Source organism: Penicillium waksmanii (genome assembly GCF_028829765.1).
Source record: "Penicillium waksmanii strain IBT 27052 chromosome Unknown utg000002l:1.0-3326099.0:1.0-3328782.0, whole genome shotgun sequence".
NCBI classification, from domain to species: domain Eukaryota; kingdom Fungi; phylum Ascomycota; class Eurotiomycetes; order Eurotiales; family Aspergillaceae; genus Penicillium; species Penicillium waksmanii.
In genome coordinates this window covers 2,083,225-2,103,916 of record NW_026643249.1, presented here as the reverse complement: position 1 = coordinate 2,103,916, position 20,692 = coordinate 2,083,225, and the positions used below count along the sequence as shown (strand labels likewise).

Sequence of the window (20,692 nt, the reverse complement as noted above, 5' to 3'; positions counted from 1 at the left end):
GACTGTGGTTTGTTTCAAGAATATCTTGTTCACATTGCGCGTGGAGTTGGCCCGTGGGTTAATAGGTAGTTTTTACATTTGCCTTTCAATGCTTAATGCGATGCCAGCCTTCATACCCCCTTTTATTCGATCTTCAATATCCAGCGATTTTCTAGGACCTCCCGTGATTTTTTAGTAGTTCTTATCATAGTGATAAATGTACTAGACAAGAGATTCTCTTTACAAACAGATACTAGTATACCAATTGGCAATGGCTGGTCATATATCCCTCTGCCTGAACGCTTTCGTGAAGTATAAAATTGCCAGTGTGCACTCAAGCTATGTTCTAAGTAGGATAATGCAAATTAATTATTGATTTTGTTTTGAAGCAGATGTTCTGTTCAAGTTGTTTCAACATGAAATTAATGCCAAGGTCTCGACCCTCGACGACGACGAACTGGTTGCGTAACAAAGGGTCTCACTCCCAGCCATCCAATTTCCACACCTTAAAACCCACCTCGCGCCTGTCCCTTTTTTAATCATCAGATAATCCTGGACCCTGAATCCATTTGTATTACGAATTTTATGAGCTTAATGATCGACGATTCCCCAATCCGACCCACACGAATCCACAACATCGTGTTTCTCAGCCTCATCTCCAACCCGGCTAACCCGAGTCGGTCTACATAGACATATCTCTGTACGACGCTTTTCCTCCAGTGTTGTTTGCTTGACGCGCTCGTGCTAATAAGATTACACAGATCTGACCAAACATTCACCTGAAATTTTCTGCATTTGATCGGATTCACTGGGCTCTTGCTTCTACACTACTCCCCGCAAACCACGAGCGCACGATCACTCTTTGGAAGCGCCCCCATGCATCTCCAACATGTATCAGCATTTCTATTGCTCTTATCCGGTTTAAGGCTCAGCCATGCAAACCCGGACGAGGATACCATTCTCCGCCGACATGCAGAAATCGAAGCGCGATTTGCAGACTCTCCCATCCAAGGCGTTCGGAAGATGAGCGAGGATGAAGGAGAGAAATTCTTCTTCGAATACTGGCAATTCGAACAGGCTTTGGACAGTACTACTGGGAATCTTTCCTCTAATGCGGAAGTGGAGAGTAGGTCTTTGGATCAGGACAGGGAAGAGGAGGCTGGTTTCTCACCAGCCGAAGGCCAGGTCCTCGCTCGTTCACATCCACTCACACCTTCTTTCTCTGGCGTCGCAGACCCTGGCTTTGACCTGCGCAACCTTTTTGGACGGGATTTTAAGTGTCCGACTGGGACAAATGCGTGTTTGAGTATCAATCGGTCTGATCGTTGCTGCGGAACTGGCGATACGTGTGAAGTGATTCATGATACGGGCCATGGGACTGTGGGGTGTTGCCCCAAAGGACAGAGCTGCTCCGGGAGAATTGGGTCCTGTCAGAGTGGGTATACGGCTTGTTCGAAGGCTTTGGGTGGGGGGTGCTGTATTCCGGGGTTCGCGTGTGTGGAGGGTGGATGTGAGTAAACCGATCCTCAATGAGATTCGATCGGAATCATAAGTGGAATGCTAACTTGAAGAAGGTGCATATACCTCGGTAGTTACAGTGACAGACGGTAACACTGTGACAACTTCTACAATTACCTATTCGACTCGACCGCAGAATACCAACTCTGGATCGACGGAGACTACATCCACCACATCCACTGCGTCCACTGCATCGACCGCATCTACTACATCCACTGCATCTACAGCCAAGTCAACCTCCACTGGCACGGGAACAGATACTTTGGGTGCACCAGGACGCCCGATCATATCAACGACAACGACTGGCACCCATACAACGACCGGACGGACGGATATGTGTCCCACGGGGTTCTACGCCTGCTCCGCTGTTTACCATGGCGGTTGCTGTCAAACAGGAAGGAATTGTGATACGACCTCATGCCCGACAACTCAATCCACCACCTTCACCTCGAACGGCGAGACCATTGTGGTTCCGGTGGCTACAGGGAACTCGGGTTCGCGCTCAGGGAAATGTGCGCAGGGGTGGTTCCGCTGTGCAGATACGGTGGGTGGGGGATGCTGTCCGCAAGAATATGTATGTGGTGCAAGTTGTACGGCGACGGGATCGGCAGCGACAACAGTGGCGAAGGAGCAGCCGACGGGGGGAGCCCAGACAGTGCGAGTTAGCAAAGTGATGGCAGTGGTGTGGGTGGTTGTGTTTTATGTGTATGTGTATGTTTAGGTGTGGATGAATGTAGATGCAAATGCAAACATCAGGGCATTTCCTTTTTCCCCGACCCCACGGGGGCTGAGTAATACACCAAAAAGTGGGCAGTAGCGGCAATTCGTTCCTGCCCTGCGGTGAGCTCCTCTCAGTTAGAGTCGCGCCTTCCGTCTGCGCACTCGCACTGGCACTTGCCGTACGGAATATCGCCGAATTTGGCCGACCGTCACACCGGATTACTCCACTCCACCTTCTCTCCCCATCTGCCCCATCTCCATCTTCTCCATCTCCTCTCCTCTTTTCCCTCTCCCCTCCTCATCCTGCATTTGGTAAGTCATTCCGCCCTTGCTTAGAATTGGTGTTTTTCTCTTTTCTCTCAGCCTTCGACTCTTATCCCTGTCCGATCTTGCCCAGTCTATCGCTGAACTCCCTCATCAGGTCCATCGCCATCATGTCCGACACACAACAGAAGCCCCTCCCCTTCATCTACCAATTCGCCGCCGGTGCGGTGGCCGGTGTCTCTGAGGTATGTCACAGTATTCCAATTGCTCGTGTAACTCGTTTTGAGTCCACCCCCAAGACTCCAACCGCCCGCGAAGCGCGCACGCAGTGGCTAATCAATCTCCCCGCACGACCAGATCTTGTTGATGTACGCTCCAACCTCCGTTTCCTTCGTCACAACCATTCTTCCGGAGCGATATCCGATCAATGAAAAACTGAACAATCAATTTTAACCACATATTATTGCAGGTACCCATTGGACGTCGTCAAGACTCGAGTGTAAGCGCCACCCACTCATCCGCCCTCGGGAGCGTCACCCGAATCACTCCGCAGTGACTAACTTTCTCCTCCCCTATAGTCAACTTCAGAGCGGTACTCCCGTTCCCGGCGCCGAGCACTACAATGGCATGTTCGACTGCTTCCGCAAGATCATCAAGCAGGAAGGGTGAGTGTTGACGAATACCCGAGTTCCCAGGCAATGGCAATGGCCATCGGCATTTGCTCCGAGACTGACCAAGACCCACAACAGTTTCTCGCGCCTGTACCGCGGTATCTCTGCCCCCATCCTGATGGAGGCTCCCAAGCGTGCGACCAAGTTCGCCGCTAACGACAGCTGGGGTACCTTCTACCGCGGCGCATTCGGCGTGACCCAGCAGACCCAGTCCCTGGCCATCCTGACTGGCGCTACAGCCGGTGCCACTGAGGCCTTCGTCGTTGTTCCCTTCGAGCTGGTCAAGATCCGTCTGCAAGACAAGGCCTCTGCAGGCAAGTACAACGGCATGTTGGATGTCGTCAAGAAGATCGTCCAGCAGGAGGGCCCTCTGGCCATGTACAACGGTCTGGAGTCCACCCTGTGGCGCCACATCCTGTGGAACGCCGGTTACTTCGGTTGTATCTTCCAGGTCCGCGCGCAAATGCCCAAGCCCGAGCCCGGTAACAAGAGCCAGCAGACCCGTAACGACCTGATTGCCGGTTCCATTGGTGGTATCGCTGGTACAATCCTCAACACCCCCATGGATGTCGTCAAGTCCCGCATCCAAAACACCACCAAGGTTCCTGGTCAAATTCCCAAGTACAACTGGGCCTGGCCTGCCATTGGCACCGTCATGAAGGAGGAGGGCTTCGGTGCGCTGTACAAGGGCTTCATCCCCAAGGTGCTGCGTCTCGGACCCGGTGGTGGTATCCTGCTCGTGGTGTTCACTGGTGTGATGGACTTCTTCCGGAAGATGCGCGAGGAGAAGTAAAGGGGACCGGGAAGGAAGTAAACAAAAATTTGCCACGTCCCGATATACCCTGTTCTCGTTCTGTATCACCGGTCATGTATCACAAGCTAGAGCTTCCGCTAGATGGATATATACAAAAGACATGTTTCGTATTTTCACAAAAGGAGCATACGAGTACCAATACTCCGATCAACTCCAGTCCACAGTAGTAGTGCTAGTACTATTTACATTCAAACTCACCCCCCTAGACCCAAAGCCAACATCATCAACAACCTTCACCCACCTAGGCATACTATTGCAAACTCCATGGCTAGAACTAACTAGTACCACACTGAAACTTGAACCCAACCTGATATCCCCAAACCCCCACTATTCCAACTCTAGTAACGCCTCTTCTTCATAGAAGCAACAGTAGGAATAATAATAATCAACATAAGAGTTATCAGAAGTCCCAAAAAGATAAATGTCTGTGAGACAGTCTTGCAATGCTGACGTTCGGACTCTCTCTTCTCACGTCTCTCAAGCTGCAGATCACATGTCTCGCAGTGGAAGTGTTCCCGCGGTGGCTGTTGCCCGGCAGTACGAGTAGCAGATGATCCAGATGCTGGAGCCTGTGCCTGTACCTGTGCCTGTGCGGGCAAATCATGCTCGTACTCGTGGGTAGTGTGAGCCTGGTTTTCTAGGTCGGCTTCTGGGTCCGTGGGTGGGATGTGCGAGTACTGGTAGTTATTTTGTTAGACACTACAGTTTACTAGATCCAAGGTCTAGCTTGGATGCCACAGAGTGGGCGAGGCTTTCTGGGTGACATACGCCTGTTCTTTTGTTTTGGGGCCTTTGCTCGAAGAGATCTTCGTAGGCGGGGACTGGGTCGGTTTGTTTGGAGCTCATATTGATTCTTTTTCTTGCTTCTTTTTGGTTCCTTGTTGATGGCTTATGCGGATTGGGGTTGCTTTATCGATGAAAGGTAGAGAGGGGATACTATATAGGTGAGGTCAGATGTGAAGGGTGAAGTATGGTGGCGGTGCTCGGACCGGTGCCCTCTTCCAGCTTGGGGGCTGAATCCAGGCATCAACATTATCAATCCCGTGACCGCAAGGGGGATATACTATTGGCACTGCCATTGCTAATTTTATGGGAATTAATGACCTTACAGATAACTTGAATCCCCTTTCTAATATACGGAGTAATCTGGGCGGACTTGTACTAGTATCTAGACTGTTTCATGAGTCTTATCATCGGCCGAAAATATTATCCGACTAAACTATAAAGATTCAAAGTAGGTGATTCGCGACCTTCGTGATTAATTTCATCACTCATATCTTCTCGATCCTCACTAGTGTCTTCCTGATCATCACTCGCGTCTTCCTCGTTCGCCTTTTCCGAGGTCGGCAGTGCAAAGAATGCTAGTTCTTCCATATGGTGGCCTAGGTGTCTCTCAAACACCTTTCCAGATCGAACAGACTCTCGGTAGAGTGGACAGTCTGTATATCCATAATAGTGTCCAGATACGGAATGCTGAGTCCGCAAGTGATCAAACCAATCCCTTCGACTCTCATACAGTTGATTTGGTGCTGGACAATTCGGGTAGAGACAAAGGTATGGCATGAGATCACCGAGGACATGGCGAGCCCATGACAGCCGATTCGGCATGGAAATGACAGAAAAGCAAAATCTGCATTCGAAAGGGGTCCCGTCCATTGGAAACCTTGGAAGGGGATAAGAAGCCCCTCCTCTTACACTCGCCGTGGTCCCAGAGAGACCGCTTGGCGACGGAAGTTTGCTTTCGTCTTCATGACCGTTGTTCAGAATTTCCGCATCTTCATCGTCACCAGTGGCCTGATTGAGACTTTCGTCGAGCTCGTCTCGTTGGCGCTGACAATATCGTATCACTGAGCGACGCCGGTTTATCGCAAGCCCAAGACGGTCCACTATCGCTCTATCAGCATTTGGATACTTGCCTGCAACATGGGATCGGTCGAATTCCAAGTAAAAGACTGCGTCTGAGCTTCCGCTTCCGAGAAAAGCAGCTGCATAATTTAGCAGCTTGTTGATCTGTTGGATGACCGAAGCGATTCGTTTTCTTTCGGTATCGTCATCACCCCTGTCATAAACGGACGACAGAAAGTGTCTGTAGCAATCGAGCCTCCATCTAGGTGACTTTAGATGGGTGTCAATGTCGATTCCAACTTTTGAGCCACCCTCAGATTCGACTTCTGGCAGATCCAGCGCATATCCTTGTCTTAGAACTTCTGAAGCTGCTTCAAATTATTCCATGAAATCGAATTTCGCATGATGAAGCCAGTCCCCAAGGGTGTCAATGTAGCTTTCTTGCTGCTCATATTGGCGACGGGGAAGTTTGGAAATCAGGATTTCATGTTGGCTTATCAGTATGCAAGCCGGAGTCGAAAAGTGTAATTTTCTTGTTTGCCCTTCAACGCAATGCCAGTCTGATAGCTTCTCACAACGTGACGCAAATAATAAATGTAGCCCGCCTCAGAGGAGTGTACAGTCATTCTCGAAATCGCCTTGACCAATACACACTTAGAATCTCTTTTCTGGCCTCACTGCCAAGGCATTAGCACATATTTATTATTGAGCTAGCCTTAAAAGATGAGGGGTGTGAATGAATGTGCTGCTTTGTTACAGTATATGATTTACAGTACCCTCAGAAAATCCTATAATCCATCCTGAGAAGATGGACCCCAATGGACCTCTGTGGAATTATATAGTGGATTCCTGCACATCAGACAAAGCGACAAAACAACTTACCTACGTTTTTCCCTGTGGGGTTTCTGTGGGTTCTTCATTGGCGTTGCCTTAACGGTGTGTCACGCTCGCAGTACTATTGTTGGCAATTTTCCTGGACTTGATTACATCTTCAAATTAAGAACCGATACCACTTTAGCGATTTTGTTTTCTTTGGTCCCTTGAACTCTAAAGCTTTCTGTTGCGTACATAAGTTGGAAAAATTCAGGGCTTCTTGGAAATGATAATTTTGTAACATGATCCAAACATGACCAGCTCTCTAATTTATGACCATTCTTCATGTGCTTCAGCCAGTCCTTTTTTGAATTGAAGAGCGTAGTCTCCATTGAACAAGATTCCAAGAGACAGATGTAGGGCATGATGTCTGCCAAAATGTGTTTCCTATTGCGACGGGTTAGTGATATTAACAAAGGAGCGGGCATGAACTCCGCAGGGCAGAGGGGGGTAGATTCTCATGTCATATTGAGTAGTCGTGATGTGGACTTACTTCCAGTTATCCGGCTCAAATTCTTTGACAGGACAAACCACCAAGCAATAAGGACACTCCCACTCTTTTGGACCAAACGGGACATCAGGTGGTCGTGGAAGCTTCAGTTCCTCAACCGAAATCTCGAATTGTGGCGCAGCTATTGTTGACTGAATCGAGAGATCCAGTGGGACTTGATCGATTTGCGTTGTCGTCGCTGTCATCAATGAGCGCCGCAAATCTAGGCAAGGTTGAAACTTGACAGGCTTCTCTTTCTGCCCTACCGTTGTCACGGGCATTATGACGCTGAAGCTCGGCGCGAAAGTTGATCTCGCGTTAGACGGCATTTGTTCAGGGACTTGTATTGTCGCGGACCGATTCCTTTTCTGCGATTTGAGGTAAAAAGAATTCCTTTGGTTTGGCATATCGTGTCCACCAAGCGCTCCGAAGCTCCTGGCTAGCGGTACATCCTTTCAAGTAGTGATCAATGATTCTGCTGATCGCCGTATGAAACTCTGAGGTCAAATTTACCCCGTCAGGCCCATATTCGGTATGATTCGCGATTTTCACGTGGCGGTGAAGCATGCCCGAGCGACGAACGGCTCGAGAAAAACGGAATAGCTGGTCGAGTGTGTCCTCAACATTTGACGCAACGGTTGAATCTTCGTTCGAGGATTGTTCTGTTTGGCGAGGCATATTTTGCGCATCTGGGTCGTTTATGAGTATAAGAAATGTGCGCGAGGAGATGTAGAGTTACCAATGAGGCTCGTATTCAAGTCGTCTAAGAGGTCATCCATTGTTGATTGTAACAAAGAGGCATTTCGTAACCTCCAATCCATCGATGCACGAGGGGATTCAAGCACATGGTTGTTGGACGTCCATAGGTTGAACCAGAAGAGTTGGTTTTCGGCGTGTTCCAGCTCTGTAGGATTGAGTGTAGATTTCTCTCGCCATTCCTCGAACAAATCCGCTGCCCCTTTTTGGCCTGAGCTGCTATAGACATCGTCGGCGTATCAGAGGAGGGTGACAGATGGTTTAGAATCTAGATACAGATGGTAGTGATTTGCAGCCTCAATGCCAACATCATTATTTAACCGAATATGCTCTCGTGGCTCTGAAACCCGACGAAGGTGCAATCGACATCCACCCCTCATTCCTAGGCAATAAGCCTCACCTCGAAGCCTGCGGGGCTCATGCACAGCTGACATTGCCAAGGAAAAACTCTCGTCTCCAGGTTCTCCTTCATCTCAGCCCTTCTGCGCCTGAACGCTTTTGATATTTTGTAGCACACTTGAAGACCTGTGCACATCCTTTTACCGGCCACTAAATTTGAATTGAGGTTCGGAATGAGAGGGTGATTTGCGTCCAGAAATGGACCCCACTCACCAAGCCGTGCTGCCAGATGCCGCAGCAGCACTTATAGAGGTGATCAATCTGAACCAGCCGACATCGCGGAACCTTTATCGGAAGTTAAAACTTGCCTTGGCTTCTTTCATGCTGAAATCAAGTCGCCGGGTGTTGTTCAGGCGTTGGTTCATCGTAAACCTTTCCAAGTCGCCTTACAACGGATCGCGACATCATTGAACGAACTTCTTTCCGCTGAATATGTCCAAACAGTATTTGGAGTTATTGAAAAAAGATGCATCTTGTCACACCGGCGGGTTCTCACTTCTTCGAGGAGTTTGGGGTGCCGGTGATGAAGGGCCATCCCCCCCCCCGAAATTATCCAAAATTTGCTCCTTCGCCCACACCCCATCCTTCAAATTTTTCATCACCTAATTCAGCGCTGCGATACAAGAGATCTTGAACTAAAGGCACTGCTAGGTGGAGAAACGGGCCAGCTCAAGGAGGTGATCACCCGCATCAAACGCTGGAATTCCATAGTGGATGAAATGTACGATGATTCGGATTCAGAGCCCTCCGAAACCGAAGCACCAGAACCGCCAAGTCTCGAACTCATCTTTAGTAAAGAGGAAAGTGTTCCCTACTCGTCGCGTGCGCTTTATGAAATTCTTCACCAAAACTGGCCCTGTGCATCTGACGCGCACAACCACGATGGACGACTGGGCCTTTGTTTCGAGGCGAATTTCTGCTTGGACCCTCGATGGGCATCTAGGAACTAAATCAATGATGACTTCTTTATGCTCTTGAATGGACCTGATATAAGACAAGAATGCAGGATATGCACCAGTACTTCTGGGTAAGTCGCATCGAGCCCCTACATGTAGTTAAACCAGGTGCATCTTGACTAAAAATATTCTCACTCAGAACTTTCAAGAATACAGCACCGGCCTGTCTAATAGACCATGACGACCAGTCTAGAAGTGCTTGCCTATATCTGACGATGGATGGGGAGCATAAACTGTGGAATGATCACCAATCTGCCCAACCGCTGGAAATCATGATGGAGGGAGAAGTATCTGTGGAAATGAGTCTGAGCGAGCTTTTGACCACAGTCAAGCCAACCTATACCACCAAACGAGTGATGGGGGTGACATTGGCTCGATGCATTTTGCATTTATTCGAAGGAAGGACCTTGGCTGCAAGGTTGTATGTCAATCAACGACATCTATCTCTATTGCAGAATCGAAAATGACCAGTCGCATTCAATATTCGACAAATTATTCGTTGCGACGAGATTTGGAAAGTCTGGAAACGAAGCGGGCGCCACACCTGGAACGTACAAGATTCACCCATTTCCTACGATCCTGGCTCTTGGGATCATTCTCATTGAATTGGAACTGGGTGAAGATCTTTCCGATATCAAAAAACACTCCATGTTCACATCTAAGAAGGGTCAACCATTCTATCTCGCACGGTACCTTCTAAAGGAATTTCAGAAACACTTCACTCTGGATTCTGGGCTCATTCGCGCGGTCAAATTTTGCATTGATCGAGCGCCTTTCTCGCGCTTCGATACCCTCGACTCGAACGCTCTTCTCTCGAACCAAGAGTTTATCAATGTTTATTATGAGAATATTGTCCGTCCTTTGGAACAAGATTTAGTCAGAGGAGATCATTGGACCTGGGACCAAGTTGATGAGCTGCGGCCTCCCTCCCAGTACTGATACCGGAGTCTGCAAATTCTTCGCTTCCAAAACATTCAGTCCTATGCATGATTTGCTTATTGATAGAGCCAGCTTTCACTTGGCAGAATCTCCAAGCAATTCAGCGAAACTAGATTTCAACAGGTGCTCAATCAGCGCGAGTGACGTCATTGAGGAGAAGTGGTCCCATAAAGACACAGTAGAAGAAGCTGAAAGAAGACGCCTGTATGACTCACTGGGCCATTCATCGGTATCTTATATCGAATATAGGCGTGAAATCCATGCCCAGCTTGATGTGGTCTTGAAAAATCTTCCCACCAGGCCGCAGAGCCGCGACGACTTCCACATCGTCATTATATGTGCTCTCCCAACAGAAGCAAACGCAATACAAAGTATCTTCGATAGACATTGGGACACCGAAGGGATATACCAGTACGGAAAACAAGCGAAAGATCCTAAATCCTACTCCACTGGTTTAATTGGAAACCACAATGTTGTTCTAGAGCACCAACCGCGGATGGGAAAAGCCACGGCTGCAAATGTTGCTGCAGCATGCTCGATGAGTTTTCCGAATATCAATCTCGCTCTCATTGTTGGTGTTTGTGGAGGTGTGCCATTCCCTGGGACTAAGAAGGAGATACTTCTTGGGGATGTTGTCATTAGCAAAGGTATCGTGCAGTATGATTTCGGAAGACGGTATCCCGACGGCTTCCGACCGAAAGTTACCATTGATGATCAGCCTGGTCGACCCAATCAGGAGATCTCATCTCTCATGGCTCGACTGGAACTTAATATGCAGCGAGTGAGTCTACAACAGGACCTCGCTAAATATCTGGATGAATTGGACCGTGCTACGTCGAACCCCTCTGGGGATTTCTATCCAGGTCACCTACGAGACAGACTATTCGACGCAGAATATGTTCACAAACTTCAGTTGGCCAGCTGTAACATGTGCACAACCAGTGTTTTCAATCTGGCGATGCAGTCTACATGCCAAGATCTCAAATGCGGGGAGCACAGATTGATAGGTCGACTGCGTCAGAACGAGAGAAACAGGCCCTCCCTCCACTTTGGATTGATGGGATCCGGTGACACGGTTTTAAAATCCGCAGAAGAGCGAGACAGAATCGCCAAAGAGGCAAATGTGATAGCATTCGAGATGGAAGGGTCGGGTGTCTGGGAGACGATGCCTTGCGTGATTATCAAGGGGGTCTGCGACTATGCAGATAGCCATAAGAACAAAGAATGGCATGACTATGCAGCCACAACAGCAGCGGCCTCTACGAAGGCCTTCCTGCGACACTGGTCTGTAGGCAGCCAATCAAGAAAGTCAATATAACGCCCGTCTCATCGGCCCATCATTTTCCCAATCCAGGGAGGCCCGCGTGACATGTTCCCTTTGTAACTACATTGCTGACCCGAACGATCCGCGAGTAAGAAGTCGATTGCGAAAGCCCCGCATGATAGGATTGGCTAATAGGAGAATCCTAGCCAGCACACGAAGCGAATAGTAGAGTCGATCAGTCCTCCCCCGCAAACCTTGGAATGCCAAATTGGGCCCTTTCCGTGGATCGGCCCACGGTGGGCCAATGAGATCAGGCAATCGCACGCATTATGACCACAACACCCGCAGGTAGATTACGTCTACGAGTCACCATACTTTGATTGTGCCCACCCCGCATTTCAGGTTGAGTGTTGTGTATATAAATCCGGGGTCTCTTCCTTTGTGAACTCGGGTTTCTCATCTCTACTGAGTTCTTCAGGAAACATCATATCAAACAAACCACATCACGATCATGGATAAACACAATTCTCAATGGGTGTCGTTCCACATCCGGGACCACCTCAAGGACGGTGCAGTTACTGTCCAGAACACTGTCATCGAAGAGTAAATCCGGCCCTTCCTGGTGTAGGTGTTGCTGATACGTGATACTGATATCCTATCCAACAGCGGTGAATTCTGGGACCCCAACGGCCGCCGCAAGTCGCTTACCGAAGAGGAAGTCGACGAGATCACCATCCCGGCTGGTGGAATCGGTGAGATCAACGCAGCTGGCCGTGGCCGCCGCGGCAGTGAGGGTCGTCTTGATCTTTTTCACGACGATGGCAAAATCTGCGAGATCCACTGGGAGAATCGCGGTGGAGAACACATCAACCTTGTTGAGACCATCGACCCCAGTGATGGGTATAGAGTCGAGTACGGAGGATGGAGCTCCGGCGAGGGACCCCTCGGACACGTCTACATCGACATTACGAAGATAAAGAAATAATGATAGATACCACCGGAGAGGAGGATAGATACTAGAATCCTCTCCTGATTATACCAATTTTTAGTTAATGAATTTTCAAATTTTACCATTTATCACCCTGCTCCATTGAATGCCTCGTTCAGTTGCTAGACATTTAGCAAAATGTCATACCAAGAAGCTCCCAGGGAGGGGTCCTACCCTTCGGAACCTATGCAGCAGATTTGTTCTGTTTCATTTTTCTTTGCTCGATTAACCGATGAAGTCCATCCTCGGCAGGTAGTAGGGAGCCTATTGACGACTCCTCGGAACAGACACTACTTTCGTCGTGTCTTCCAACAAGTTCAAGCTGCTTACCCCCTTGAATTTGGAGTTCCAAGGTTGGCCCGAACCGAACCTGCCTCAAAGTCCACGTTGGAGATATTCATTCCTGGACCTAACAGTTTCTGCTTTAGGTAGTACGCAGCGATGCACACATTCGCCAAGCATTCGGCGAGCCGAAACCACAGTGGTGATTCTCATAAACCACATCCATAGCAGGAGAAAGTCGGGTGCAAAACACCGGTCGAGAGAAGAGTAGGAGCTACTTTTGTCATGGAGGAATCAATTGAACTTTGTGAAGAATAAATAATCAAGTCATGAATTGGGTATGATGAGGGTCTATATGATGTTCAATATCACCTGCAAGACCAAGCAGGCAACCACACAAGTGCAAAGCATTGGACAGCGATCACAAAAAAGCAATCAGCCATTACCTAGACATGGCTAAAATATATTTGCAATCACCGACATAGTCGCATGAAAGTTGAAGCGAAACACCGCTACTAGAGTTAGGAGTGTCTGAATTAAACATCCACACCAGTCGAAGAACCATTCGGTGCAGCGGTCGAATAACGACGTTTATCGTTTCCTCCCTTGACCCGTCCAATCCCGACCAGTTGAAGGACCTCCCTCCAGAAACCGACAGGTAGATCAACAAAACTTGCCTCGTAGGCATCGATAAGGGGCCGCTCCCAGACAAGATCGGCCTCGTGAGCCTTGATGAACTTGGTCTTCTTGAGGAGCTTCCAGATGAGGAATAGCGGTGGGATGACAATTTGCATAGTGTAGTCAGACCAGAAGGTCTGCACGTCCCACGGCTTGTAGGATGGATATCCGTAAAGGATAGTAACGATCACCATCCAGACAAGTCCGATATATGCGCATCCGGGCTGCAGCCAGGCATAATACGAGAACTGACGGCGGTCAAGGTTTTGCGCCTTGCAGGCACGATGGAAGAAGATATAAGTGATGCAAATAGTGATATAGTTAATTAGGCCTAAGAACGTTAGCGGGGTGAGTTACAGGGGTGCAGGGTCGGAGGAACGGGGGGAGAACGTACCACCAGCGGTGACCAGATTAGCGAACCAAGTGATGACAATGGCGGAGCTGTTTGAGACTTGAAGAAAGGAGAGCAGGGGGAAGATCATAACCACGCCGAAGCAGTAGATTGGCACACCATTGCGAGTAGTGTGGGTGAGGACGCGGGGGGGCGCGGCCTTCTAACGCCAGACTGTACAGGGTACGGATTGCGCAGTAGAAGTATGTGTTTCCGGCGGAGAAGATGGAAGTCAATAGCAGACTGCGACGCGTTAGCATTTGGCCCACAAATCCTTTTCCTCGCCCGATTTCTGCTTGTCTGGATTATACTCACGCGTTAACGATCGATGGGAAGATCTTAATTCCCATGTTTGTCATGCCAATAACATAAGGCGACGCAGACGCGGAAGAATCGGACTTTTCACCAGAAGCCACGGCAACAAGGGCGGGATCTCGGGAAGAGCAGACAATGCCGACGGCCAGAGCACCGCCCATGAAGAAAAGGCCGAATCGAATGTACACCGTCTTGAAGGCATTCTTGATATAAATGCGTGGGCGTTTCGCCTCAGCCGCGACCATGGAGATATACTCGGGTCCGACGACGGCGAAACAGGCAGACCACAATGACCCGAGATAGCCCTCAAATCGACCTAGGCTGCCGGTATTCAAGTACTCCATGAAGGAGCCGGGATTATTCCAGTACCGGAAACCGTATGCGTCATGATCCGGGTTTCCACCCACCATCGTGATGAAGGTGAAGAAGAACAGGGAGAAGATGAGGATTACTTTGCCGCCCGAGAGCCAGAATTCTGCTTCTCCGTAGGCTTTCACGGCTAGCATGTTCAAAGAACTAGTACACGAGGTTAGTATAAACTACACATTTTTGATGCGCGGCGGGGATGGGGGTCGGAGCGGGGCCGCAGTGGGGATGGTAACGCAAGGGCGCGATGGCTGGGAGTCAATCAAGTAGTGATTGAGATAATTGTCTTACCCATAGCAAATAATGATTGCCGCGACAATACCCGCGACGGGGCCAGGTTCAGTTACTTTGTCACTCCAAAAGGACAAAACAAGGGTGAAAGCAGAGATCTCGAAGGGGATCAGAAGAGCTTCATAGAAACTAAATACGGAGGTCAGGTTAGTTTAGGGGTGGTCTTCGAGCAAGATCAATGCAAAACGGCATGATAAAAAATGTAAAGGAGTGAAATGGAACCACGAACAAGAAGTTCCAGCCAACCATAAAACCGAGGGCCTCATCGACCCATTTACCAGCGAGACGAATAAAGCCACCACTGACGGGATAGGCAGTACTCATTTCTGCGAGGCAGTTGTTGACCATTGCGAGGAAAATACATTGGGTTGTGAAGGCCAAGAAGAGCGAGCCCGGGCCACCATGGTATAGACCCGTGCCGATGCTCACGAACAGAGCTGTACCAACAGCTCCGCCAATGGCAATCAGTTGGATTTGACGATTGTCTAGATGACGCTGGAGGTTATCGGCATTATCGGCCATCAGACCCTCCTGCACGTCATGGTGCGGGTCAGACTTCAGGCCCACGGGGTCTAGGACACCAGTGGTTGAGCCGCCTTCCTTGTCTTTGCTGCTCAGTATAGCCATTTTGGTGGGTGTTGGCGCGAGGGTTCTGTACTATGGGTTATACGGAGAATGGCGCGAGGGAGAGACAGGCAAAGGGTGCCTGTGAAATCGAGGGATTTGGTTAGGAAACGGTGGGTTGGCGCATGGGTTGAGCTGGTACTGAGATCCGGTCCGGTTGGAATGGGATGGGATGCGATGGGTTGGGAGATTGGCGCAGAGGGGTTGAGGTGTCGCAACAGGGTCAATCCGATTTGAAACTGGGCGACGGGTGATCCGATGCGCGATTCTAGAATATTTTGGCGGAAACAAACTGGATATGGTGCAGTTCTACCGTGGCCATTCCTTGTCGAGAGGCGAGGGGAAGATCCAGAGGAGAAGAGAAGAAGAGTAAGAAGAGCTAGTCAGATGTGGGGTGTAGTAACAGTATCCGAGCGAAACAGTTGAGTGAACAGCTGAGACGAAGTAGGAGCGCAGAGAAGAAGAAGACGAAGAAGAAGAAGAAAAAAAAGAAGTCGAAAAAGTGCGGGTTGGCCAGAGGTTTAAAAGGGAATAAGTCGAGAAGCGAGAGAGAAAGAAAGTGCTGAGGTACTCCGTTCTCTCCGTACTGTATGTAATGAATGGGAGGCGGCTGCACTCTGCTCTGGGTGTGCTCTGCTGCTTCCTGCTTTCTGCTCTCTGTTATTTGTGGTACTGCAGTACCGCAGTACCGTGGGACGGTGGGGTTCAAATTGCCCCTTCCTAAAGTAGACTAGCGTTGAGTCCCAAGCCCACGGGATGCCGTCTCAGCCACGTTTCCCACGATAAGCTTACCTTCTGATTGGGTGGAATCCACTCTTCGGGTAGCCAAGACCCCGGATCCAGTAACGCTAATCTACTTTCGAACACGAATCTCTTTTCGCTCGGGGCCTCCGATTGCGTTACATTTCTGCGGTAGGGACACCTCGAGGATAACCGGGCGTGAGAGGCGTTAGGAGGCTGACTCCATAATTCTCCCTTACCCCTATCTGATTCGATCGTAGCAAGCCTCTACCGTGCGCCCGCCAAGGGCCAAGCGTCCAAGGATTGAGATTTCGGTTTTTTTGTACTATTCCGTTCCAGTTGTCCCGCACCTACCCCCGTATGGATGGTATTGTTGGAACCTAGGGCAGAGCTGGCCAACGAAAGCCGGTTTCCTCTTTCATCTTAGTGGGGGCCATTTTGCGTCATGCTGAATATTCTCCTTTTAGACGTATTGGCATAATCCGGGTCATTCCGTGGGATTGCTGTTGTTGCTACGAGTATACTCTTTCGAGTAAAATACTCCTCGAAATGTTGGGCCAGATTCCTTTGCCCCCTAGCTCCCCCGCGTGGTCTTGATAACCTCATGGAGCAAGGACCATGTGGAGGGGTGGGTCAACCTGTCAGAACCTGCCATTGAAGACCGCTGAAGCACATCTCCCGGCATGGCCACCCATTCGTAGAGTTAAGGTTACGCAGATGTCGTACGGCGGCATGAACACGGCATCTAAATGATCCTAGTCGATCGGAAACTATATTGGTACCTGATAACCGTTCACGGGTTATTTACCGCCGAGGGTCGTTTCACTGGCTATCAATCAGTTCAATCAAACCGCCACCTTGTTTTAGCTATGACTCGGTTCTTTTTACTCGTTAATTGATCATAATACTGACTGCAGAAGTGGCTGGTATTCAACAGGGATTAAGCCTTTAGAAGTACTAGTGCCTTTTCTGTAAGGAGAGAAAGCTACCTAAAGACCTAGGCCAGAAGTCTGGCTACACCGCCGAATTAGGCAATTCTGCCATATCATTACCACCACATTCAAATATATATATCTTAAGCAATATATTAGATATTATCACCAAATTTTGATATATTTTAAATTAATCAATATTTAATATATTTATGAATTTTCATTGTCTAGAAACGCGTATAAAAGCCTAGGGCTCGCTGGCAAGCAAGTACACGCGCATGCGTCGATCTAATTAAGCTATCAATTTTATTTTGATCTAGGGCATCCCACGCCTCAATTATCGCCTTTTTGAATAGCTCCCAATCAGCATCAGAGGTGCCACAATTCAAAAGATTAGGATATAGCTCATATAATTTGCGTTTGAGCATACGCCACACGGGTTCAATAGGGCTTAGATCGGGCGAATGTGCAGGCCAATCTAACACCTCAATACCGTGACGTTCAAACCACTCTTGCGCCCTATACGAACGATGGATTTTGGCGTTATCTTGCTGAAAGATAATTCCTGGTTCGTAGTGTTGAATAAAATCTTTTTCTAAGACATCAATGTATGATTGGGTTGTATAGCCCCCATTTTGATTCTCTGAAAAGTCACGCTCCATGATCACAAGATTTGTACGCCCCCCAAGCCAGATACCAGCCCAAACCATTTGACTAATATCCTTTACATGAGGCTTAACAAGCACAAGTCCCCGCCGATATGCTTCTCCTTCAAGACGTGTAACATATTGGCCGTTTAAATTCGGAATACGTTGGACGCTGCATTCGTCAGAAAAGATGAAGTCTTCGAGGCGGGAATTAAGGGCCTCACGGCGCCAAGTTCGACAAAATTTCTTTCGCTTTCGAGCAACTACCCCTGAAATAGGTATACAACGGCGCGCCCTAAATCTCCGAAGACTTTTATGGCGAAGGAATCGCTTAATTGTTGATCGAGATGGATGACCGGGTATCGTAGCACTAAGCTCACTGAGGCTTTTCCAGGGCTCTCGACGCGCTAAAAGAACAGTATATTTAAATGTTGAGAGGTCAAATGTCCTAGGGGTACCTGAGCGAGGCCTTGATTTTGTGTTGTGTTGTTGTTGAAAGCGTTCAATTGTTTTGTATATTGTAGACCGCGCAACGCCTATATCGGAAGCGATTTTAGTAGGCGATACACCACATTCACGTGCAAATATAATAGCGGCGCGGGCCTCAGATGAAAGCTCTGCCCCAGGCCTTCGATTAGCACTTATTTCGGTACCGAATTGACGCATATTGGTGGTGTATTAGGTGTTTGAAAAGGAGAGGTTGGAGGGTGGACGCGAAAAACGCGCTAAATAATTAGCGTGTGTAGCCAGACTTCTGGACCGCCTTTGTACTAGCTGACCTGCTAGCAAAAGCATACTAATATAATGGTACTAGTAACACTTCCCGTCCTTGTAGCCCTGGAACAGACTTCTCCAACGGCTATGTAAATCCATCAAACCAAGTGGAAATTGAGGAAAACTTGTCGACAATTGACGTTGGAATCCCTTTCATCTCTTTAACAGCCCGATAGATTTCAAACTCGCAAGCTACTGTCAGCAACGCTATGACGGGACCTTGCATTTTAGATGTATAAACGAGATGGAAAATGGTGGAAACGTATCAATTTCGAAGTATCGTTAAGAATCATTATTTCCCAAACAATCCGCTGCCGAACACCGTCTGAAAACTCATATTTCCACACTTATGAAGCCGCTATTTTTAAATTGGCAACCTTTGACTTGAGCCCCGAGACGATGTCGACATCATACGGCTCTCTAATTTTGAGAACCGTTGGGACCGAGTGGTCATTATATGCCGATGTCAGCCGACCCAACGACTCAACATCGACGTGTGCTAATATCTCACTAGATGACGTTGTAGCGATGGAAGAGCCGCGAGGAGCTCCTAGCAACGAAGCAACAAATAAAGCCGATCCATATCTACTGCCAAGTTGCTGAAGTGAAAAGATGCAGTGAAGCAGTCGACGAAGGCTGGCACCGTCTGCATGCGAATCGGCGGAAAAAACCTCTTGTATATGAAGGAGTCCCATCCGCAGAATCATGGGAACACTCGTCGTCGTAAGGTAAGATGTGAGATGTTTCTCGTTGAGATCTTGTAAGATTGCAGTGAATTCCACTGCACTTTGAAGGACCGGACAGTTTGGTGACTCGAGAGATAATTGCTGGCGTGGGCTATATTGTTCCGACAAAAAGTCAAGTTGTCGATGAAGAGTACTGTGCAACTCGAGGTAAACCATTTTCAACCAAGCGGCATGTGAGTAGAGAAGGAGCTCAGATTCGTTCGTCATAAACGGGACCGAAGAGAATGATATGCTCTTAGGCAAGGCCTGGAGCCAATCTTCTAACTCCAGTTTTGAGAGCCAAAGACATGACCTCCGTGGCTGAGAAACAATTGGCCGCATGTTAATAGACTGGCAGTCCCAGGCGTAAAGATCATCTTTGATGCAGCGACAGAGGTTAATTTTCTCGATAAAGATCCGAGCTAGCTTTTCGTGATTATCGCCGTAGTATGAGAAACCAAGACCGGATCGGAACCTCGGTGTCACTATATCATCTTTGCCGATTCCAAGCACCGGGATGGATGACCGAAATTGATCTTTGATCATAGGAGGTTGTTGTAATCCCAGCGACATCAGTCTATCGCGTGTAAAAATGCTCCACCATAGAATCCTTCGAAAGTTCCAATCTGGATGATCTGAGTAGTCGAGATGGAGCTCTGCCTTGTATGCGAGCGATATGCAGACTCCAATCCAATGGCGCCCATCCTTATGTCTGTCTGGATTCTCGTACCAATAGGTCATAAGTAGAAGACTTTGGACGGCAGCCAATTTGTCATCTTCGGCGTCAAGATCATATAGAACCTAACATTGACTCAGCTTCGAAGAAAGAAGTATGTCCAGATTGGTACCACTTACTCGTGCTCGTTGGAAGAGTGTATCTAACGCACTCCGCCGTGAGAGAAAGCCAGCCGCGTATAAGTATTTCAAATCAACAAAAAAGGCACCAGAAAACATAACCGCTTGGTATAATAGCAAGCTCAATTTCTCCCTTTGGAATTCACACCTTGTCCACGGGGTGAACAATTAAAAATGATCGCCGAAAATGGATCTAGATCAAGGAACGGAACATGAGGATGGACATGTCGAATATACGCTTTGAAACATTCCTGTGAAAACAGAGGATCTAGAATATCAAAGGCACCTTTTCGAACAAGAAAATTTATATCATCCTGTTGTAACCGCGACGAAGGGGACTTCAAGTATGATGGAAGCAAGAGGTTGTAAGGTGGTAAAACCCAGGTCGGACCCAAGAGTCGGTGAACCTCGGTCATCATGTTGTCCAAGGGGTAAGTAGACAGGACTGCCGGTTTCCGGGTCATACCCCGACCGGGTCGGCGTTGGATGAGGCTCCGTTCCCTCATTTTGGGAATCGCACCATGTGTTGATGCAGAAAACTGGGAAATTGGTGGGGGGATCAGAGAGAGTCTCGGCTATTTGAAAGGAAGGGGGA

General features: G+C 48.6%; 9 protein-coding genes across 9 annotated transcripts; 3 read left to right on the top strand and 6 right to left on the bottom strand.

Moving 5' to 3' along the window:
- Nucleotides 1-855: 855 nt before the first annotated feature.
- On the top strand, nucleotides 856-3,945 carry N7481_002475 (uncharacterized protein; the record flags this gene model as incomplete). The annotated part of the gene is made up of 8 exons (XM_057261694.1): nucleotides 856-1,489; nucleotides 1,554-2,202; nucleotides 2,357-2,529; nucleotides 2,581-2,726; nucleotides 2,769-2,849; nucleotides 2,973-2,980; nucleotides 3,060-3,146; nucleotides 3,231-3,945. The coding sequence occupies 8 exons, from the start codon at nucleotides 856-858 to the stop codon at nucleotides 3,943-3,945; spliced, it is 2,493 nt and encodes an 830-aa protein (XP_057126626.1).
- A 359-nt stretch (nucleotides 3,946-4,304) lies between these two features.
- On the bottom strand, nucleotides 4,305-4,812 carry N7481_002474 (uncharacterized protein; the record flags this gene model as incomplete). Its single annotated transcript, XM_057261693.1, has 2 exons — nucleotides 4,305-4,643; nucleotides 4,735-4,812. 2 exons carry the CDS (start codon nucleotides 4,810-4,812, stop codon nucleotides 4,305-4,307), a joined length of 417 nt encoding a protein of 138 aa, XP_057126625.1.
- A 360-nt stretch (nucleotides 4,813-5,172) lies between these two features.
- On the bottom strand, nucleotides 5,173-5,574 carry N7481_002473 (uncharacterized protein; the record flags this gene model as incomplete). The annotated part of the gene is made up of 1 exon (XM_057261692.1): nucleotides 5,173-5,574. The coding sequence occupies one exon, from the start codon at nucleotides 5,572-5,574 to the stop codon at nucleotides 5,173-5,175; it is 402 nt and encodes a 133-aa protein (XP_057126624.1).
- A 1,599-nt stretch (nucleotides 5,575-7,173) lies between these two features.
- Nucleotides 7,174-7,455, bottom strand: N7481_002472 (uncharacterized protein; the record flags this gene model as incomplete). The annotated part of the gene is made up of 1 exon (XM_057261691.1): nucleotides 7,174-7,455. One exon carries the CDS (start codon nucleotides 7,453-7,455, stop codon nucleotides 7,174-7,176), a length of 282 nt encoding a protein of 93 aa, XP_057126623.1.
- Nucleotides 7,456-7,507: 52 nt separating this feature from the next.
- On the bottom strand, nucleotides 7,508-7,852 carry N7481_002471 (uncharacterized protein; the record flags this gene model as incomplete). The annotated part of the gene is made up of 1 exon (XM_057261690.1): nucleotides 7,508-7,852. One exon carries the CDS (start codon nucleotides 7,850-7,852, stop codon nucleotides 7,508-7,510), a length of 345 nt encoding a protein of 114 aa, XP_057126622.1.
- Nucleotides 7,853-8,795: 943 nt separating this feature from the next.
- N7481_002470 (purine and uridine phosphorylase) lies at nucleotides 8,796-9,279 on the top strand (the record flags this gene model as incomplete). Its single annotated transcript, XM_057261689.1, has 2 exons — nucleotides 8,796-8,849; nucleotides 8,941-9,279. The coding sequence occupies 2 exons, from the start codon at nucleotides 8,796-8,798 to the stop codon at nucleotides 9,277-9,279; spliced, it is 393 nt and encodes a 130-aa protein (XP_057126621.1).
- Nucleotides 9,280-9,708: 429 nt separating this feature from the next.
- Nucleotides 9,709-12,473, top strand: N7481_002469 (uncharacterized protein; the record flags this gene model as incomplete). Its single annotated transcript, XM_057261688.1, has 4 exons — nucleotides 9,709-10,217; nucleotides 10,348-11,512; nucleotides 11,967-12,091; nucleotides 12,155-12,473. 4 exons carry the CDS (start codon nucleotides 9,709-9,711, stop codon nucleotides 12,471-12,473), a joined length of 2,118 nt encoding a protein of 705 aa, XP_057126620.1.
- Nucleotides 12,474-13,294: 821 nt separating this feature from the next.
- N7481_002468 (uncharacterized protein) lies at nucleotides 13,295-15,426 on the bottom strand (the record flags this gene model as incomplete). The annotated part of the gene is made up of 6 exons (XM_057261687.1): nucleotides 13,295-13,767; nucleotides 13,831-13,877; nucleotides 13,948-14,070; nucleotides 14,143-14,658; nucleotides 14,800-14,928; nucleotides 15,029-15,426. The coding sequence occupies 6 exons, from the start codon at nucleotides 15,424-15,426 to the stop codon at nucleotides 13,295-13,297; spliced, it is 1,686 nt and encodes a 561-aa protein (XP_057126619.1).
- A 3,438-nt stretch (nucleotides 15,427-18,864) lies between these two features.
- N7481_002467 (fungal specific transcription factor domain-containing protein) lies at nucleotides 18,865-19,983 on the bottom strand (the record flags this gene model as incomplete). Its single annotated transcript, XM_057261686.1, has 1 exon — nucleotides 18,865-19,983. The coding sequence occupies one exon, from the start codon at nucleotides 19,981-19,983 to the stop codon at nucleotides 18,865-18,867; it is 1,119 nt and encodes a 372-aa protein (XP_057126618.1).
- Between the last annotated feature and the right edge of the window lie 709 nt (nucleotides 19,984-20,692).